We start from the raw sequence: 18,655 nt of genomic DNA on the forward strand, positions 1-18,655 counted from the left end.
AATGAATGTACAAGCTGCCCACGGGCAATAAGCCATTGCATTGTGCCGAGCAGGCAAATACTATGGATTCAGTTTGCTGCAGCCCCATCACTTTCGTTTTGGCAGAAACCCAGGCAGGAAACTTCCTGGTGAAACGGAAGGAAAAGACTCACTCGGGGGCACCCGACAGCGGCTGCCTAGCCAGGCGCAGGGGGTCCTAGGAGATGGGTTAGGGGTGCAGCCTGGGCTCTCTGTGGCTGATCTGAGGTTGCAAGAGGGCGCCAAAATTAGGGACGGCCAGCTTCCTGGGCCGGTGACTGCAGATCATGGTTGGTGTCCTGGGAGGGGAGAGGCAGGAGCTTTTGATTTGCTTTGGGTCGTATGTCCCCAAAAAGGCCCAGCAAGGGAGACAGGTGACTTCCCGAGGAAAATAGGGATGCTGTTACCATAGAAACAAGGCTAAGATACTGGGTCACCAGGAAGACACTGGTGTCCACTCAACAGCCCCAGGACACGAGTGCTGTGGAAATACCTACGTTTCCAACTGGGACACGGAGATTCACAGAAGGTAGGATTCAAGCTCAGGTCTGCCCTTGTTCAGAGCCCGGCTTCTTCCCCCCATGTCCCTTAGCCTTGGCCTGCAGGGAACCTGGTGGCCCCTAACATTCGGGCACGGCTGAAATCCCACCTGCTCTGCCCAGCACGGCCCACAGAGCTCTCTCCTCCCCCTGGGCTCGGGTTTCTCTGCTTCAGCACCCTTGACCCGTCTGCATCACTCATTGTCTTGTGCGTGGCCTCCTTCTCCAGCCAGGACAAGCTCTTGGAAGTCATCTGCCAACTGAAGGGCTGGCTTTAGACCCTCCCCTCCTACCACAAGGTGGGGCTGGAGAGGGCTCACTGGGGCTGCAGCCTGTGCTCCGTAGGTGGAATTTGATCATTTACTTCCCTGGAGGATGGAACATGATGCCGCTAGTGAAAATAACATTAACCAAGGCTTTCTAAGGACAAAGTAAAATGCTTGTGATAGGCTGTTAAGGAACGCAGGGAGGAAAAGCCTCCTAGGGTCTCCAGCTGGGGTCTATGCGATTCACAAGAGGAGAACAACCCAGAGTTGGTTAACATGCGGGAGCGCCCAGCGAGGAGTAACTCAAAGGGGTTGGAACTCTGGCTTCTACAGCATTTTAACAAAACAACAACAAAGCTGTAGAGAAGTGACAAGACCAAGGGCTTTGAGCTGCTAAGGGCAGTAAATTGTGGGGAAGCAAATATATGCGGAAGCCGATGGAAGACATAGGGGCTGCCTTCCACAGGGTTTGTTAGCCAGACTCCTCTGGTGCCTCTCTGGGCTGGGAAGGGTCCGTGTGTCTTCCTTTCTGGTAGTGGGGCGGGGGCAACACCTTTACAAATGCTTATCCTGCGTTTAGGCAAATAGGGAGAGAGCAGAGAATTTTTCTTGTGCCTGCTTCTTCTCAGTCGCCTTCAGCTCAAAATAATCCCGACGCCAAAGTGGCGTATTTTGGGGTAGCATACGGTGCTACCCTTCGGGAAAAAGGACAAGAAACAAAACCACAGAGATGGGAGGATATCGGCTGTGGAAACATATCCGTATCTGCACAGAATACGCGGGAGAAAATATGCTGAAACTAACAGTAGAGGGAACAGTAGAGTAGGTGGTTTTTTACTTGCTTGTCTGTACCGGTCTAGATTTTCCAAAGTTTCTATGTTAAGTGTTGTAGACATCTGTCATTGTGTCCCTCTGCCCAGCATCTGAGCCCTTCCTTAGTCTGGGAACATCCTAGCTTGGCAGGCATGGGCAACGCCCTGGTCGATTTCTCAGACATCCTTGTAGCTGGAACTCACGCACCTGACGCAGTTCCACCAATCAGAGAAGAGACGCCCCTTCACCTCCACCAATCAGAGAAGAGATCTCCTTCTCTGGAAGAAGCAAGACCAGTGATGGGCAGCTCTAGTGGTAATTCCAGGGCAACATCTGTTATTTGCAACCAAAACCCCTGATTAAAACAAACAAACAAACACCAAAATTTTAAAAGGAGATCTTGAAATCTAATGGCCTGTGATCAAGGAACTGCTACATATGATCACAGCAGAGAGCAAAGGACAACGAGGAAGATCTGTGGGAGCTAGTTGGTACGGTTGTTCATATTCTTGTTGTTGAGTTTTAAGGGTTCTTTGCATATTTTGGATCACAGTCTTTTTTTAAAAAACATTTTAATGGTTATTTATTTTTGAGAGAGAAAGAGACAGAGTGTGAGTGGGGGGAGGGGCAGAGAGACAGGGAGACACAGAATCCGAAGCAGGTTCCAGGCTCCGAGCTGTCAGCACGGAGCCCGGTGCGGGGCTTGAACCCATGAACCCCAAGATCATGACCTGAACCGAAGTCAGACAGACACTCAACCGACTGAGCCACTCAGGCGCCCTGTGGGTCACAGTCCTGTATCAGACGTGCCATTTGCAAATACTTTCTCCTAATCTATGACTTGTCTTCTCATTCTCTTGACAAAGATAACGTTTTGCTAAATCAAATTAAAGCTTACTCCAAACCCTGCTTCTGGGCATGGCAAGAAGTTTGGAGTTGGTCACTTTTTGTGCCCTCTGCCTTCTCAGAGGTCACACAAGAATGGCAAAGCCCCCATCTTTATCCCCACGTGGTCCCCATGGAGATGCTCATCATCCAAGATTCTCATGGCCCATTCAAAGACTGGCAGCTGTATGCTTGGAGCTAAGCTTGGGTGTGGGTACTCCTTTGCCAGGGCTCCCAAGGCCAGAGCTCTGGGGACCCATCTGCACATCCTTCCCGAGAAGCTACTCTCTGCATGCCCCCAGCCCCAGAGCTGCCCACCCCTCAATAATTCGGTCTTCTGGACTCAAAAAATACTCCCCTTGCCCTTTGGTGTGGACTCCGAGTTCGAATTCTTTTCCGGGGAAAACAGATGACACATGCTGCCTGACCTAAGAGTAGTGCCTTTGTTCAAAGGGGGTTTTTCTGAGTTCGCCCAAAAGGGAGAGATCCTGGAATTCTGCCAGGAGTCTCCCCCTGGGGGAAGACTTTCCCCACTCCCAGCACTGCCCCTGGCCAGCTGAGCCATCCTGCCCTGTGCTCCCATCACACCGGGGCTGGAGCTCTTATGGTGGGGTGGGAAAGCCACTCATCTGTCCCTGTCATGGTCTGTGAGCTCCCTGAGGGCAGGATTGGGTCCTCTTCATCTCCCCAGCATCTGGATCTGGCACAGTGATGGGCACAGGTGGAGACAGTGCATTCCCCACCCCACCCCACCCCCACCCCCAGGTGAAAGTGCAAACTCCAAGTCTTGGGTTGGTGCTGGAGGGTCATCGCCCTTGGGAAGCTCATAGCCTGGCTGGGCTGGGGATAGGTGCTGGGACCCTCGGCCTTTGAGTTGACCCCGCTTCCCCAGACTCCACTTTGGCAACTTTCCTCTGCCTATGCCCACCCCCGCTGGTTAGAGGCTCCTTTGAGGTTCCTCTCGCATTTTCATTAATTTCTATTGAATAATTAAAACCAGGAAATTAATACTTTCAGCCTAAACCTGAATTGCAGTGTGTGCTTTTCATAATTGTAATTCTGCTGGAGCATTAAACATTCAAGTAGCCTTCTTTCTCCAGAGACAGAGGGGACAAAGCTACGTCTTGAGGGCATAACTCACAGTGCTTGGCTCTGGTTGTGCACGCAGATATTGCTTTTTAATTAATGGAAGGATGGATGGAAGGACAGAAGGAAGGACGGGTGGATGGAAGGAAGGAAGGACAGAAGGAAGGACGGGTGGAAGGAAGGAAGGAAGGATGGTTGGATGGAAGGATGGATGGATGGATGGATGGCTGGTTGGATGGAAGGATGGATGGATGGATGGATGGATGGATAGATGGATGGAAGGATGAATGGCTGGCTGGCTGGTTGGATGGAAAGATGGATGGATGGATGGATGGATGGATGGATGGATGGTTGGATGGAAGAATGGATGGCTGGTTGGATGGATGGATGGATGGCTGGTTGGATGGAAGGATGGATGGATGGATGGATGGATGGATGGATGGATGGATGGATAGATGGATGGAAGGATGGATGGCTGGCTGGCTGGTTGGATGGAAAGATGGATGGATGGATGGATGGATGGATGGATGGATGGATGGAAGGATGGATGGCTGGTTGGATGGAAGGATGGATGGCTGGTTGGATGGATGGATGGATGGCTGGTTGGATGGAAGGATGGATGGATGGATGGGTGGTAGGATGAATGGAAACAAGGCCAAGCCAACTGTTTGGAAGCTTCCAAAATTAGGTATGACCCTTGCTACTTTCTGGGTCAGAGCAAACTTTGTTTCTTTTATCAAAAGGTAATTGAAATTTCAGGACACCATGAAGCTAAGAACCTGGGCAAAAAGATTTTGCTTTTCCTTTATTTCCTGTCCAGTGCCACATGACCTCCCAATGAGATGTTACCTGCCCTGCTTCCCGCCTTCTCCCGGAGGTAGGATTCTTAAAACGACAGCTTACTGATGAGGGGGAAGCAGAGAGGTGGGGCCACAGCTCTCAGCACAGCACCCTTTGGGGACAGCCAAGTGACCACTCTAACAGGCGTGGACACCCTTCTAATCCTTCTTCCTATTTCTCCCACTCCTGGCAGAAATCCGGGGTCCTCTGTCGTCCTAACACAGCTTTCATGAGCTTTATTTGGGACTCAGAGGGATAAGCGTCTCCTGACTTTAGAGAAATATAGAGAAAAAGCGAGCAGGGCAGCTGCCAACGGTCCACGTTCTCAGGCTGAACTCTGGGAGGGGCCCTGGTACCCTGATGTCTCCTGTTAATTCCATCCTTTCCCCCAAGAGAAGGGGAAGGATGAAATCATTATCGAGAGTGACTCATAGCCTCATGTGGCGGGTTTTCCCAAGGGGGTCTCAACAGGAAAAGAATAAGGCTGATGTAGCCAGGAAGCGAGCAGAGGACCGGGTTGGAGAGAGATGGAAAGCTGAGCGGGAGGTAGTCCCTGGGGGAAGCTGCCTCCCAGACCGACCTTGGGGGCCTCTTGAGAGGTTGGGGGATGTAGAGGGACGGGTTCTCCAGGCTCCACCTATCCTTGTTCAAGCCTGGGAAGCCCAGGCTCTTAGGGTGCAGTCCCCAACCTGACCGATCATCAGAAGCCCTGGCAGGTCAGGGTTCCATTAAAGCATTTCTCCCTGCCATTTAAATGCCTCTCCATTTGGGGGGGGGGGCGTCTGGGTGGCTCGGTCGGTTGAGCGTCCGACTTCGGCTCAGGTCATGATCTCACGGTCCGTGGGTTCGAGCCCCGCGTCGGGCTCTGTGCTGACAGCTCAGAGCCTGGAGCCTGTTTCAGATTCTGTGTCTCCCTCTCTCTGTGACCCTCCCCCGTTCATGCTCTGTCTCTCTCTGTCTCAAAAATAAATAAACGTTAAAAAAATTTTTTAAATGCCTCTCCATTTGGGGATCAACCACTCAAAGGTCTAGTCCAAGGCCAGCACAGGGCTGGAGTTTAGGATTCTTTGTAGAGAGAATGGACTCTGATCACTACTCTCCTTCTCCCTGGCTCTGCGGCATCCATGCAAGTCTCTTTCCTCCACCTCGCAACTGCCTCAGGGCCTTTGCATGGGCTGATCCGCCCGGAATGCTCTTCCTTTTGGCTCACTTCCTCGAGCTTCCTGCCCAAATGTCGTCTCAGTGAGAGGTCTTCTTATAAACCTCTCACCACCTTCCCATCGCCCATTCTCCCTCTCCTCCTTGCTAGAGATTTTCTCTATAGCAGGCGTTCAATATTAGTTTGTTGTCTGTGTTCTACCAGACACGATATACGTTCCATGACAGGGGGCGCCTTCGTTTGTGTAGAGCCGTATTCCCTGAACAGTGCTTGACATGTAGTAACTTCTCCATAAACACTTGCTGAATGAAGGAGTGCATCCGGACCACCACGGGCTAGGGAAGGAGCCCAGCTCACTGAGAAAAGGAAATAGGGAAACCTCCCTCTGTAATCAACTGGCACAAGGGGCCAAGTGGTTGAGCTTGGCCCCTGGGGCTTTGTCCCGCCCCTTCTGGAGGGTGGGCCCCTGTTTCTAGGGCATCTGGTTCCATCCCCACCGGTGGCCACAGGGCACCAGCCCTCCCAGAACTGAAGACCAACTCTGATCGCTGGGGCCCCACTCCCCTGGACCCTTCCCAGGCCTCCCTGCTGCACCCTTGTCCCCATGATGAGGACCCTCGCTCCCACCTTTCCAGGCCCATCCGCAAAGCCAGGATCAGCGGGAGGTGGGGGGGTACCCGCACTGGGCAATAGAGCCAACTTTGTTTGTTTGTTTGTTTCAAATCAATGTTTAAAAGACGCCACTTTTAATTATGTTTGAGTGCAATGTACCCTGAGGTTTTTTGTGGTAAACCGCTCTCCATAAACACAGTTTATTCATTGATTATTATTAGTTCTTTTCTTGAGCGTGGCTAGGGGGAAGCAGGGCCCCACTCGGCCCACAGCGTCACGTTGCCCATCGAACCCTTGGATGAGTGGGGCTCTGAGGAGTGGCCTGGGTCAGCCCTGACCAGGCTCGCCTGGGCCTGGGGTGGGAGAGAGAGCGGGCCATGCCGCCAGGACCTCCAGATCGTGGTGGGAAAGAAAGCGGAGAAGGCGTGGGGGGGAGGGCCCCTCCACCAGGGTGAGACTTCGCCTACAAAGAAGCTGCTTCATCAGGGAGGGATGGTTTGTGGCTTTGGCCGAAGGGGGAAAGGGAAGAGAATCACTACTTATGGAACAGTGGCTGGGCCACCTTGCGTGGGGGATAGACCCACTCTCTGGAAAAGAAAATGCAAATGACACATAAAAGCCCTGATTTGTAACGCGTGCCAATTTGCACAGTATAGATACTCCCACCACGGCCAGTTTCGAGATACCAACGATTTAGCAACTGGCTTGTAAAATTCCTGAAAAATTTAACAAGCACCTCTGCAGGCCAGTGGGAGCTAGCCAGCCCCAGGACCCTGGTATGTGATAGGATTCAAAACTTCCCTGCAGGAGGTATGATGGTTAATTTTATATGTCAAGTTGATGGGGCCACGGGGTGCCCAGGTTTTTGGTCAAACATTTTTCCGAGTATGCCTGCGAGGGTGTTTTTGGATGAGGTTGGCATTTGAATTGGTAAGCTGAGTAAAGCAAATGCCCCCCCTACCCTGCCCAGTGTAGGTGGGCCATGTCCAATCAGTTGAAGACCGGAAAAGAACAAAAAGGCTGACCCTATTATGAGTAAGGGGTGGGGGGGGTCTCCTCCCTCCTGACTGTCTTGAGCTGGGACATTGGTCTTTTTCCTTCTTCAGACCTGAACTGAAACATTGCCTCTTCTTGGGTCTCAAGTCTGCTGGCTTTGGGACTGAAACTTACACTCACCTGGTTCTTAGGACTTTGGACTCAGATAAACGCTTAAAACCATTGGCCCAACCTGGGAGTCTCCTTAATCACATCAACCACTTCCTAATAATAAATCATATATATATATATATATATATATATATATATATATATTCCATTTTATTGGTTCTGTTTCTTTAGAAAACCCTAACTAATACAGAGGTGGTTGTGGTCACCAGAATAATGGTTCCCCAAAGATGTCCGTGTCCCAATCCCCGGAACCTATGCATATGTTAGATTAGATTATGTGATGGTTCATTTTGTGTGTCAAGTTTGCTGGGCCACAGTGCCCAGATATGTGGTCAAACATGATTCTGGATGATTCTATGAGAGAATTAACATAGATGAGATGAGATTGGATGAGATTAACATTTAAATAGGTAGACTTTGAATAAAGCAGATTGCTCTCCAGGGTGTGGGTGGGCCTCGTCCTATCAGTTGAAGGCCTGAGTAGAACAAAAGACTGATCTCCCCTGAGACAGAGAACATTCTGCCAGAAGATGTTCTTCGGACTTGAGCTACACGGTCAGCTCTTCCCCGGGTCTCCAGCCTGATAGCCCACTCTTCAGATTTTCGTGCTAGTCGCTCTCCGTAATCACGTACGCCAGCTTCTTAAAATAAATCTCTTTCTCGGGGCGCCTGGGTGGCGCAGTCGGTTAAGCGTCCGACTTCAGCCAGGTCGCGATCTCGCGGTCCGTGAGCTCGAGCCCCGCGTCGGGCTCTGGGCTGATGGCTCGGAGCCTGGAGCCTGTTTCCGATTCTGTGTCTCCCTCTCTCTCTGACCCTCCCCCGTTCATGCTCTGTCTCTCTCTGTCCCAAAAATAATCTGTCTCTCTCTGTCCCAAAAATAAATAAAAAACATTGAAAAAAAAATTTAAAAAAAAATAAAAATAAAAAAAATAAATCTCTTTCTCTTTATACTCATGTAGATGTCTATATATGTCTACACTCCTATTTCTCTGGAGAGCCCTGACTAGCACACGTGGTAAGGAAGAATCAAGTTGCAGAATTTGAATTGTTAATCAGCTGACCTTAAAATAGGGAGATTGTGCCAGATTATCTGGGGGGTACCGTGTGATCACAGGGGTCTTATTTGCAGAAGGAGGAGACACGAGAGCTGGTGCCAGAGTGATAAGATGTGAGAAGGACTCGACCAGCCATCGCCAGCTCTGAAAATGAAGGAAGGGGCCACAAGGCAAGGGACACAGGTGGCCCCTAGCAGGTGGAAAAGGCAGGGGACACAGATTCTCCTCTAGAGTCTCCGGAAGGATGTGACCCTGCAGGCACCTCATTTTAGCCATGAGACCCATTTTGGACTTTGACTGAAAAATAATATGTAATAATAACATAATAAATTAGTGTTGTTTTATGCCACTAAGTTTGCGGCCACTCATTACGGCAGTGATGAGAATCAATACTAATACGTATTATCTGCACTTACCCAGCGGCCCCCCGGGGGGGCTCAGTCGGTTAAGCATCTGACTCTTGATTTCAGCTCAGTTTATGATCTCGCGGTTTGTGGGTTCGAGCCCCGCATCAGGCTCTGCGCTGATAGTGCGGAGCCTGCTTGGGATTCTCTCTCTCCCTCTCCCTCTGCCTCTCCCCCACTCTCTCTCTCAAAAAATAAATAAACTAAAAAAAAAAAATTTGCATCCGAACTTACCTAAATGTTGAGCTAAAGCTCAGAGAAGTTGACTGCTGAAGGTTGCAGCCAGCGACAAGTGTCAAAGACAGACTTTGAGCCCAGGGCTGGCTGATTCCAAGGCCCAAGTTAGTGTGTGTGTGTGTGTGTGTGTGTGTGCGCACGAGCACATGTTTACTCCACGAGAGAAGCCACTCTTTAAATGTAAACCCCCCTTTGGAAGGTCGCCAACTTAACCCCATATCACCCTAGATAACTGGAAAGCTTTTCTTCTTTAAAAAAAAAAAAAAAAGATTTTATTTTTAAGTAATTTCTACACCCAGTGTGGGGCTCGAACTCACAACCTTGAGATCAAGAGTCGCACGCTCTACCTACTGAGCCAGCCAGGTGCCCCATGGAGAGCTTTGCTTTATAAAACACCAGGAAGTAAAAGAGACACCACAACCCATGTGTCCAGGTGAAGGTTCTAAGGGACAAGGGGGAACTAGGGCGAGGGTACGGAGCCTCCGGGGGTGTCTAGTGTTTCCCCACAGAGCCCTCGCAGCTTTGCCCCAGCCTGAAACTCCAAAAGCCAAAGGCCCAAGCCCCCGCCAGCCCTGGGGTCCCCCCCAACAAAGAGTCCACAAGGAAAGGGTCAGGCCTGGGTGGCCAGGGCCGGCGCGGGTAGCTGGGAGTTGACCAGGAAAGCAAATGGCCTCTGTTCTGGCTTCACACCCAACATGGGAAGAATCTGCCTCGCTATCCCTCCGGCATCATGAGTCTCCAGAGCCCAATATCCAAATATGTGCAGAAGCCGGGGCTGGGCTATTTTTAGCAGAGAGTCAGAGGGAGGCCATCTAAGGCTCAATCAGCTGGAGGGTTGCGGTCCCAGACTCAAGCTGGGAAGTCGGGCTCCAGGCACGTCCCCCTCCTGCTCCAAGTACCTGGGTGCTGCCCCCAGAGGCCCCGGGCCCCCGGCTTTGGGTGTTTGTGTGTGCCTGGAGGGGACAGCGGTGTGGACCACAGTCGGCCAGCATCCCTGGGGCCAACCTTCTTTTTCCTTTGGAACTTTTACAGAGCAACCACCGTCCTGCCCTCCAGAGAAAAGACGGGCTGGGCTGTGTGCTGGGGCCAACCGTCTGGCCAGGGGCCATTTGGCTCATGACCCCGGGGACACTCAGCTCAAGCCTCTGGGCTGGTGGTGACCTCCCTCTGCTGTGATTATCCGTCCTTAAAGGCAGCAGAAATCTGACCTGTTCTGTATGAACAGGAACAGAACAGCTTCCTGTGACCGCTGTAAAAAAAAAAAAAAAAAAAAAAAGATCACAAACTGGGTGGCTTAAAACAACAGAAATTTGGGGCGCCTGGGCGGCTCAGTCTTAGGTTCGGCGTCCGACTTCGACTCAGGCCATGATCTCGCGGTTCGTGAGTTCGAGCCCCGCAGCAGGTCTGCGCTGACAGTTCGGAGCCTGCTTGAGATCCTCTCTCTCTCCCTCTCTCTCTCTCTGCCCCTCCCCTGCTTGCGCACTGTCTCTCAAACGCTCTCTCTCAAAATAAACTTGAAAAAAACTAAAAACAAAAAAAGAAAGAAAAGGAAAAGGAAGAACAAGTAAAAAAAAAAAAGAAAAAAACAGAAATTTATTCTCTCCGTTATGGAGGCCCCAGGTCTGAGGCCTGAGGTCTGAGCCCCTTGATCCCGGAGCTCCTGGAGGCAGTCCTGAGCCTCAAGCCCAGAAGCCCCCCTACTGCCCATTCCTGTTTCACCTCCCTCCTCGTACCCGGGCCCAGACCTGCCCGACCTTGTTTCCTCCTCAACCCCCCCCCCCCCCCGTGTGTCCTATTTCCCGTACTTCGTGCAGGAGGAGCCAGAAGCACAGAGTTAGGTGGGGTCCCACAGCCACAGGCTGGGGTTCTGAGGGGCCCCTGGCATCGCAAAGGGAAAGCGGTCAGCTGCGGTGCGGGGACGCAGAGAAGCTGAGCCCACCAGGTTCCGGCTGCAGGAAACCAAACTGGCAATGCCTCCCAGGCCTCTGCAGAGACCGCAGGGCACCCTGCCCCCTCCGCTGCCCTCCAGCCTCCCCAGTCCTGGGGAGGGGTGCTTGTCAACAGCCTCCCAGGGTTCTCTCCTGCCCTCGAACTTGGGACTCAAGTCCTGGAGTCAGCTGGGGCCCGTGTGCCTTCTTTGCTCTAGGCTGGCCCCAGCCTCCTCCTTCTTCCTTCCCAGGTTCATTGGCCGCACCCCCACGGGCCCTGGGCTGTGGAGACGGGAGGGAGGGGCAGGGCAAGTGAGGCCTCCCTACGAGGGTAGGTCCTCGACCCCATCACCCCATCGACCCTCTGGGAGCAGAGCCGGGAGGTGGGGCTGCGGAGAGGAGCTACCCCTTCTGGATGTCAGCCCAGGGGTTCACATCAGATACTCGGTACAAACACCCGGAAGGGAGCTTTTTCAAACTTCGGATGCCAGGCCCTGCTCAGAGACTGGGTTTCACTGGTCTGGATGCAGCCTGGATGTGGGGGTGGCGGACGCTCCCCCGGTGATTCCAAAGGCTGGGGAGGGGCGTCATCGGAGACTGGTTTCCTCACCTGTCAGCAGGAGGATGACGTCACCTTACGGGGGTGGTGGAGACGCCGGCCTGGGCCCGTTACTTCCTCCCCTGTCCAGTGGGCGCTGAGGAGGGGGGCCGGGCACCGGTCCAGGGGGGAAGGGCCGTAGAACTCACAGCCTCCCCCACCCCGGCATCTGGTCCTACATCTGGCCTGCAGGCTCTTCCCAGGGTCCCCTTCTCCCCTTCCCGCTGGCCAGCGCCCCACACCCTCTGCCCGCCCCACCCCGCCCGAGTTCAAAGCTTGAGAGCATTCAGAAGTAGGCTCCTGTACAAAGAATTCTTAACACCCAACAGTAAGAAACAAAGAACTGATTGCAAACTGGGCAGGAGAGCTGAAGAGACACCTCACAGAGAAGATCACAGATGGGGAGTAAGCATACGAAAAGATGCCCCCACATCCTGGGCCATCAAGAAACTGCAAATTAAAAATCAATTAAAAATAAGTAGGGGGGCCCCTGGGGGCTCAGTCAGTTAAACGTCCGGCTTCAGCTCAGGTCATGATCTCGCGGTTGGTAAGTTCGAGCCCCATGTCGGGCTCTGTGCTGACAGCTCGGGAGCCGGGAGCCTGCTTCTTCGGATTCTGTGTCTCCGCCTCTCTCTGCCCCTCCCCTGCTCGCACTCTGTCTCTTTCTCTCTCTCAAAAATAAACATTAAAAAAACTGAAAAAATAAATTAATTAAAATTTTTAAAAAATGACAAGTTGTGTGTCCGACCGTCAGCCCTGTGTCTGAAGTACAGTATTAGCCAGTATTTGTCATGATCTGACTCAGGCTTTTATCAAAATTTATTTGTGCTCTCTGACCTCGCGGGGGCCAGCCCGAGGTGAACAGAACCGGGTACCGCCCTGCTTGTTGAGCAGGGTCCCTGGAGTCATGGCGTGGGGCACCCGCAGGGACTTCCCTTGGGCAGCCTGACCCAGGGAGCACCGACTCTCTAGCCCCAAGCACCCTGTGTGCTCCAAGAGACATGCAGCAGGGGCCCAGGGCCCCAGGATATCCACGCCCCCCCCCCCCGCCCCCACCACGCCCTGGCAGTCCCAGGAAAAGATAAGAAACAGCACACTGCTCTCTGCACCTCACATCCCAATAAAATATTTATTATTTCAAGAAATAAATCTTTAAAAAAGAGAGAGAGAGAAAAGAGTGTCTCTATTGCTTTCCCCCGACGGGCCAGGTCCTTGGCGACCACTGAGTTTCTGCGGCTACAGGGGCCATCCAGGCCCAGAGAGGGGTCTGGCATTGGGAGGCACCCCACCTCGGCCCCACGCCGGCTCGCTCCTCCCCTCTCCCGGTTCTCGGGGCCCTGGGCTGCCTCCCTGGCAGGGTGGAGGGTCAGGCCTGGCTGGGGGGGTGGGGGGTGGGATTATAAAAGGGGCTGGGGTGGCAGTGTCTCTGGAGGCCTGACCTGTTTATTCGGGCAGGGCTCTGGGCCTGGGGAGGAGGAGGAGGGGGCGTCCTGGGGCCGGGGCAGGCATGCCACACAGAGATGATGCTTGGGTCCAGAGGCGGTTGGAGGCTAGAGGAGGCTGGAGATAGGGACACGCAGCACTGGGGGGTGGGGGTGGGGGGGCCTACCTGGGGGCTAGCGGGCCTGGGAAGCCAGGGACTAGACTGGACGTACCATGGGCTACAGCTCCGTCCCCAGCCTTTGCCTACAAGTGATGCTAAGGGGTGGGGGTCCCAGAGCCTGCTGGGCCGGGAACTGAGGCTCTGGGGACAAGTCCATGGCCTGGAGTCACAGTCATGCCAAGATGAGTTTGGGCAGAAGCCCGAAGTGGAGAGAGCTCGAGCGAGCGGGAGAGGGAGACGGTTCAACCCAGGGTCTAGGCGGCCCCCCGCACTCCCACTGTGCCCCCCAAGTATAGAATGGGGGGGGGGCGTTGCAAAGGCAGGCGGGATGGGGCTGAGAGGAGGCATGAGCAGGGTCCCCCAGCCTGGCCTTCCCCCCGTCCCTTGTCCCTCTTGACCACAAAGGGACAAGACTGACCCCTCACACATCACTCTCTGGACCCTTCAGTGGGTCATCGGGCAAGTACGGCCCCTGCTCCCTCCCCATACATCCTAAGGCCCCATCATGGGCCCGAGAAGGACCAGGGCCCTCTCTCCATCTGGTCCAACAGGGGCCCTGCACAAAGCCAGGGGCCCCGACCCCCTGCTCCTGCCAGCGGGGCCCTCTGCTTGGCCACCACGATGTCACGAGCCCCCGGATGAGGACGAGGAGCCTGCCTGGGGCGGGCACCCGGCACCTGGACAAGCTGCCCCCCACCCTCCCCGCGAACATGTCTGTCCGGGCCACTTCCGGGCCAAGGAAGGAAGCTCCAGTCTGGGGGCGTCGAGGGGCGGGCGGGTCGCTGGAGCTCGGAATCTGCTGGTGCTTTCTCCTGCGGCAGGGAGGGCCAGACGGGCGGGTGCCCTCACAGACAGTCCTGGCACAGGGCCACCTGGCCCTTGCGGAAGTCTCGGCAGGGACAGAGCCGGTGGTACTTGGTGCTGGAACCGGCACAGCTGAACAGCAGCGGCTCCTTCTGGAGGAAGCACTCGCGGCCGGGCTGGGCGAAGGCCGGGTACAGGTGGTTCATCTCCGACTCGGTGCTGTCACAGGGCACCTGCAGCCTGGACAGGCACGGCGGGCGGCGCTCACTGCCCCAGCCTCGTACCGCCCGCTCCCCTCCCCGTTTCCAGGAGGCCCGGGGACAGACGCCGGGCTGCCGCCCCCCTCTGCCCGCTATGAGAAAGGGCAGGTGGGGCTGCAGGCTGAGCCACCAGGAGGACCCCGGGGCAGCCTTCCTGGCCTGGACCTAGAAGAGGCTCAGGGAGGGGTGGAGGGCAGGGGCTGGCAGGGGGCGGGGCAGGGATCCGGCAGGGGGCGGGGCAGGGATGGCGCGAGGACCAACCGGCGTGCTGCACTGGGCCACCCACGGAAGGCAGGTGGGGCGGGGGCGGGGGCTCACTCACTTCTGGAAGGCGTCCCGGCTGTTGAGGAAGGGGAAGAAGGAGGGCTCGCAAATCAGCCCACGGTCCAGGCAGGCGTCCGTGCAGGCCCTCCCAGCGGCGGCCAGCCAGGCTCGGAGGGAGTGCGCTGGGGGCCAGGCCCCGGGCGCCGAGCTGGCGTTTTGGGCCCACTCCAGGTGGGTGGCATTGGGGGCCAGGACGAAGGGACTCTGTGGGGCTCGGGCCCCTGGCGGGACAGGGCCTGGGGCTGCACAGAAGTCCTGCAGGAGGAAAGCGGGCGTTAGAAGGGGAAATGGGACGCTGACACAACAATCGTACCACATGGGGAGCTTCCCAAATACCAGGCCAACCACCATGCGTCATGGCATTTTTTTCCCCCTCGTGACAACCCCATCAAAAGGGTACCACTATGCCTCCAGCTATTTCGGCAGTTGGGGGGCGGGGGGACGGAGGCTCAGAGAGGTCAAGGAATCTGCCCAGGGCGTCACAGCTGGATGGCAAGGTTTGATCCACCCTGTGCTACCTCATACTTTGGCTAGAGTCAGGGTTTCTACCCTGAGGCCCGTGTGCCCCACCTGCGGTGTGGACGGGGGTCGGGGGGCTGGTGCTGGCCGGAGGGGCTCTCCCAGCAGGGATCAGTTCCAGGGACCACCCATAGGGCCCAGCAAATGCTTTCCTGTGGGTTTCCTGATGACATCCCAAAGGGCGACTGGGAGCTGAGAGTCCCAGGTTCTAGCTTCTGGCCCTGACCCCACCAAGCCCTCTCTGCTGCAGGCCTCAGTGCTCCTGTGGTGAAGCAATGGTCCAGAACCACCCTCCAGCCCTCAGGGCTTGGGGGCAAGGTGCAGCCAGAGGCCACACGCTATGGGTCTGAATATCAAGTAGTTATAAAGCCATCTTCCTGTAGTTCGCTGCCCAGCTGGGCCCTAGAGCTTGGAAGGACCACCCGTGGGCCCTCGGGAGGCTCAGATCCCCTGGGTTCTCAGGGCGGAGGACCTGGTCCCCAGCCCAGTCTCATCCCTGGGGGTGGAGGGGGGGGGTCCTCCATACTCACCAGCCAATCAGTTACCAGACTTGTCCACGACTTCTTTCTCAAAGTAAAAATAAGTCTGTTTCTGTGTTGCGGTATGGGGCTGGGCTCTCGAGCTGGACGCCCAGGGCCGCCCCACCTCACCCCCAGGCCTGGCCTCCTGGCCTGAGCAGTGCAGGACCGCTCCCCTGCATCATCTCTGGGGAAAGTACCCGGACGGACAGGTGAAGAAGGGGCGGGGGGAGACAGCGTCCTCAGACAGTGGAGCGGGCTAGGCCCCCTCCTCGGGGCTGATGGGATTTGGGGAGGACCCACCCCTGGGGGTGGAGAGCGGGGGGGCCCACCTACTTGGTGCTGGATGTACGCGTGGATTCGCTCCAGCATCCCCTCGCAGCTGTACTCGTAGGGCAGGTAGGGGTCTACCTGTGGGAGAGACGGGTGGACACATGGGGGAGGAGGAGCGCCGGGCCCCTCCCCGACCCGGCTGCTGGGGGCCAGCCCTGCTCAGCACTGGGGGCAAAATCTGGTGCGCCCGGAAGCCCCTCCCCCCACACCATCTACCCGGCCCCTCTATCCGGATCAGCTGGAACACCTGCCTGTGGCCCTGGGGGCCGTCCCACCCCCTGCCTGCCCCCTTCCCGGCTGCCCTCCCTTTGTCCTAAAGCTCAGCCCCCATCCCCTCCTGGGCTGTGATGCCTGCCCTTCCCACAGCCAGCCCAGATGGGTTCACCCTCCCCTCTTAGGGGACGCCTCCTCCAGGAAGCCCTCCCTGAGCCCCAGCCCCACTCCTGTCCAGGACCACTCTCCTGGGTGGCACCCTAGAGTTCCTCCAGGGTGGAACTGGCACCTGTGTCATCATTTCCGATCTGTCCCTCGTGTCTCCCAGGTTACAGGCCCCCCTGGAGAACCGGGACCTGCCTGGCACAATGCCCAGTATACAGTAGGTGCTCAGCAAGTAGCACCTCCAGCTCTGCCCGTATATTCTGCCCAGAAGGTAGAACGTTCACGAAAAGGAACACAGGGGCATCTCCCGGTCAGGTGGAGCGAGGAGAATTTGTAAGGCTTCCTGCCCAGGCCAGGCACCTGGGAGCCTTTCCTGACCAAGCCCTCTCTGGTGACCCCGGCACACAGCCACCTTGGCTGGACGGGGCCGTGGGGATAGCCCATCCCAGACTCAGGGAGCAGCCTGTTCGGGCCTCCGACCTCGCTTCTCCCCAGTGTGTGTGCACGTGTGTGCATAAGATGCAAAGAGCATCTCATAGGTGCGTGTGTGTGTGTTGTGTGTACGTGGGGGCATGGGCGCCACACCCGGCCCAGCCCGATTCCAACTTACGCCCTTTCCCTGCCCGCAGCTCGAGGTGCTGTGATCTGACAGCTCTGCCCGAGTGGGAGCGGCCTCCCTCCCCCGTCACAGACGGGCACCCAGGTGCACCGGGGGGGGGGGTGTCCTGCTTCCCGTAGACCCCACCTCGAAGGGCTGGAGGCCCATCCTGGGCCCTCTGCCTGGGGGGCATCCCCGACACTCAGGCTGAGGGGGTCGCCCAGGGAAACAGCAGCTGCTCCCCTTGAAACGAGTGCAGGCCTCCAGAAGATTCTCGGGACGAGAGCCCACCCATCTGGTCTGGAGAACCCCCGTTCTCCCTGCAGCTGAGAGCACTATTCTTCATCCGCGGGCGGTTCCAGAACCCGAGAGAATCCAGGTCCTATACCCCAGCCACCGGCAGCCTTTGCGGCCCCAAGCGGTGCACGGCCCGGCCCCGACCTGCCCTCAGCCCCGGGGCTGATGGCCACGATGGCCCCGGCAGCCGGCTCCTGCCCAGCGGTTCCCTGGACACCTCCAGGGTACAAGACCTCAAGCCCCGGCTAGAGAGCCACTCCCCCGCCGCCCGGAGGAGAGAGTTCCCCTCCAAATGCCACTCGGCCTGCTCCACAGCAGCAGCCCCCCCTCCACCCCGAGTCACTCCCGCTGTGCTTTGAAGCCCACATCACACGTAATTCGCATCAGCCAGCCGCGTCCCGCCTGCCATGAATCTCCACCAGAGGAGCCAGCCTGCCTGGAAATTACCCCCATTAGGCCTAATTACAGGTGCTCACGGTGTAATCCGTCTCGACAGGCTGGCAGGTGCTGGTCCTGCGCTGTAGGGAGAGTGGGGGGGGGGGGTGTCTCTCTCACCTCCTCCCCGTTCCTCACCTTTCTTCCCCCCTCTCCCTGTGAAAGGCCCTGGGATTTGCCGCACAAGCTGTGTCCCCTGAGGGTGGCCCTCATTGGTCCTCTCGGCTCCTGCCAGCTGTCCCCAAATCAGTTCTCCAAAATAGGATTGGGACACATACCCAGGCTGCTTGGTGAAAAGGCAGCTGCGAGGGCCACACCCGGTCCTTTAATGTCAGATGCCAGGCCCAGGAACCTGCATTTTAAACACCTGGCCGGGCGATTCTTGGGTAAGGGGGTGTGAACCGCCCAGGGAGGCAGGCGGGGGTGGCGGGACACCCGGGGGGGCTGAAGGCAGCAGGCGGGCAGGTTCGGGAAACCACCCGTCAGTCTCCGCTTGGCAGATCGGCAAAACCTTGGTTCCTTGACCCTTTTGTTATCGTGATTTTTTTTTAATTAACTCATTCCCAGAATTAAACAGACGTTGGAGCAAAACAAAACAAAACAAAAAGATCAAAAGAAAAAACAACGAAAGGTAAGTTTTCCTCCCATCCCGGACACCCAGGCCCTTCCCCAGGGCAGCGTCTGTTACCGATTTCTTGGGTGTCCGACCGCAAAGAACCCACGAACGGAAGAGCACGTTCACTCACAGGCCCCCCCACAGCCCGGCTCTGTTCTGCGGATGGAACATATTTCCATGTGCTCGCGGAGCTTAGCGATGTCTCCTGCAGGCTGGGCCGGACCTGAGCCCTGGGGGTGGGCTTGCTGGTATGTCCTCTACCCCCTGACCTTGTCCCCTGGGTTAGAAGCCTTGGAGGACTGCTTTTCGAGGGGAGGGGAGGAGCGGGAGGAGGATGGGGGTGGGGGGCCCTTCTCATGCCGC

The 18,655-nt window shown here is 56.2% G+C and overlaps 1 protein-coding gene across 4 annotated transcripts in view; it reads right to left on the reverse strand.

The window, feature by feature from the left end:
- Nucleotides 1-12,717: 12,717 nt before the first annotated feature.
- The window catches only part of MGAT5B (alpha-1,6-mannosylglycoprotein 6-beta-N-acetylglucosaminyltransferase B), a 72,055-nt gene continuing 66,117 nt past the window's right edge, over nt 12,718-18,655 (reverse strand). For all 4 annotated transcript variants that reach the window (XM_053892585.1, XM_019466080.2, XM_053892586.1 and 1 more), the window contains 3 exons: nt 15,972-16,046; nt 14,597-14,853; nt 12,718-14,254 (listed from right to left, as the gene is read on the reverse strand). In XM_053892585.1, the coding sequence (XP_053748560.1) occupies nt 14,056-14,254; nt 14,597-14,853; nt 15,972-16,046 (531 nt within the window). In that variant the 3' untranslated portion in view covers nt 12,718-14,055. The remainder of the gene's footprint in view (nt 14,255-14,596; nt 14,854-15,971; nt 16,047-18,655) is intronic.

This window comes from Panthera pardus, unplaced genomic scaffold (assembly GCF_024362965.1).
Source record: "Panthera pardus isolate Hobbes unplaced genomic scaffold, ASM2436296v1 HiC_scaffold_3, whole genome shotgun sequence".
Classification (NCBI taxonomy): domain Eukaryota; kingdom Metazoa; phylum Chordata; class Mammalia; order Carnivora; family Felidae; genus Panthera; species Panthera pardus.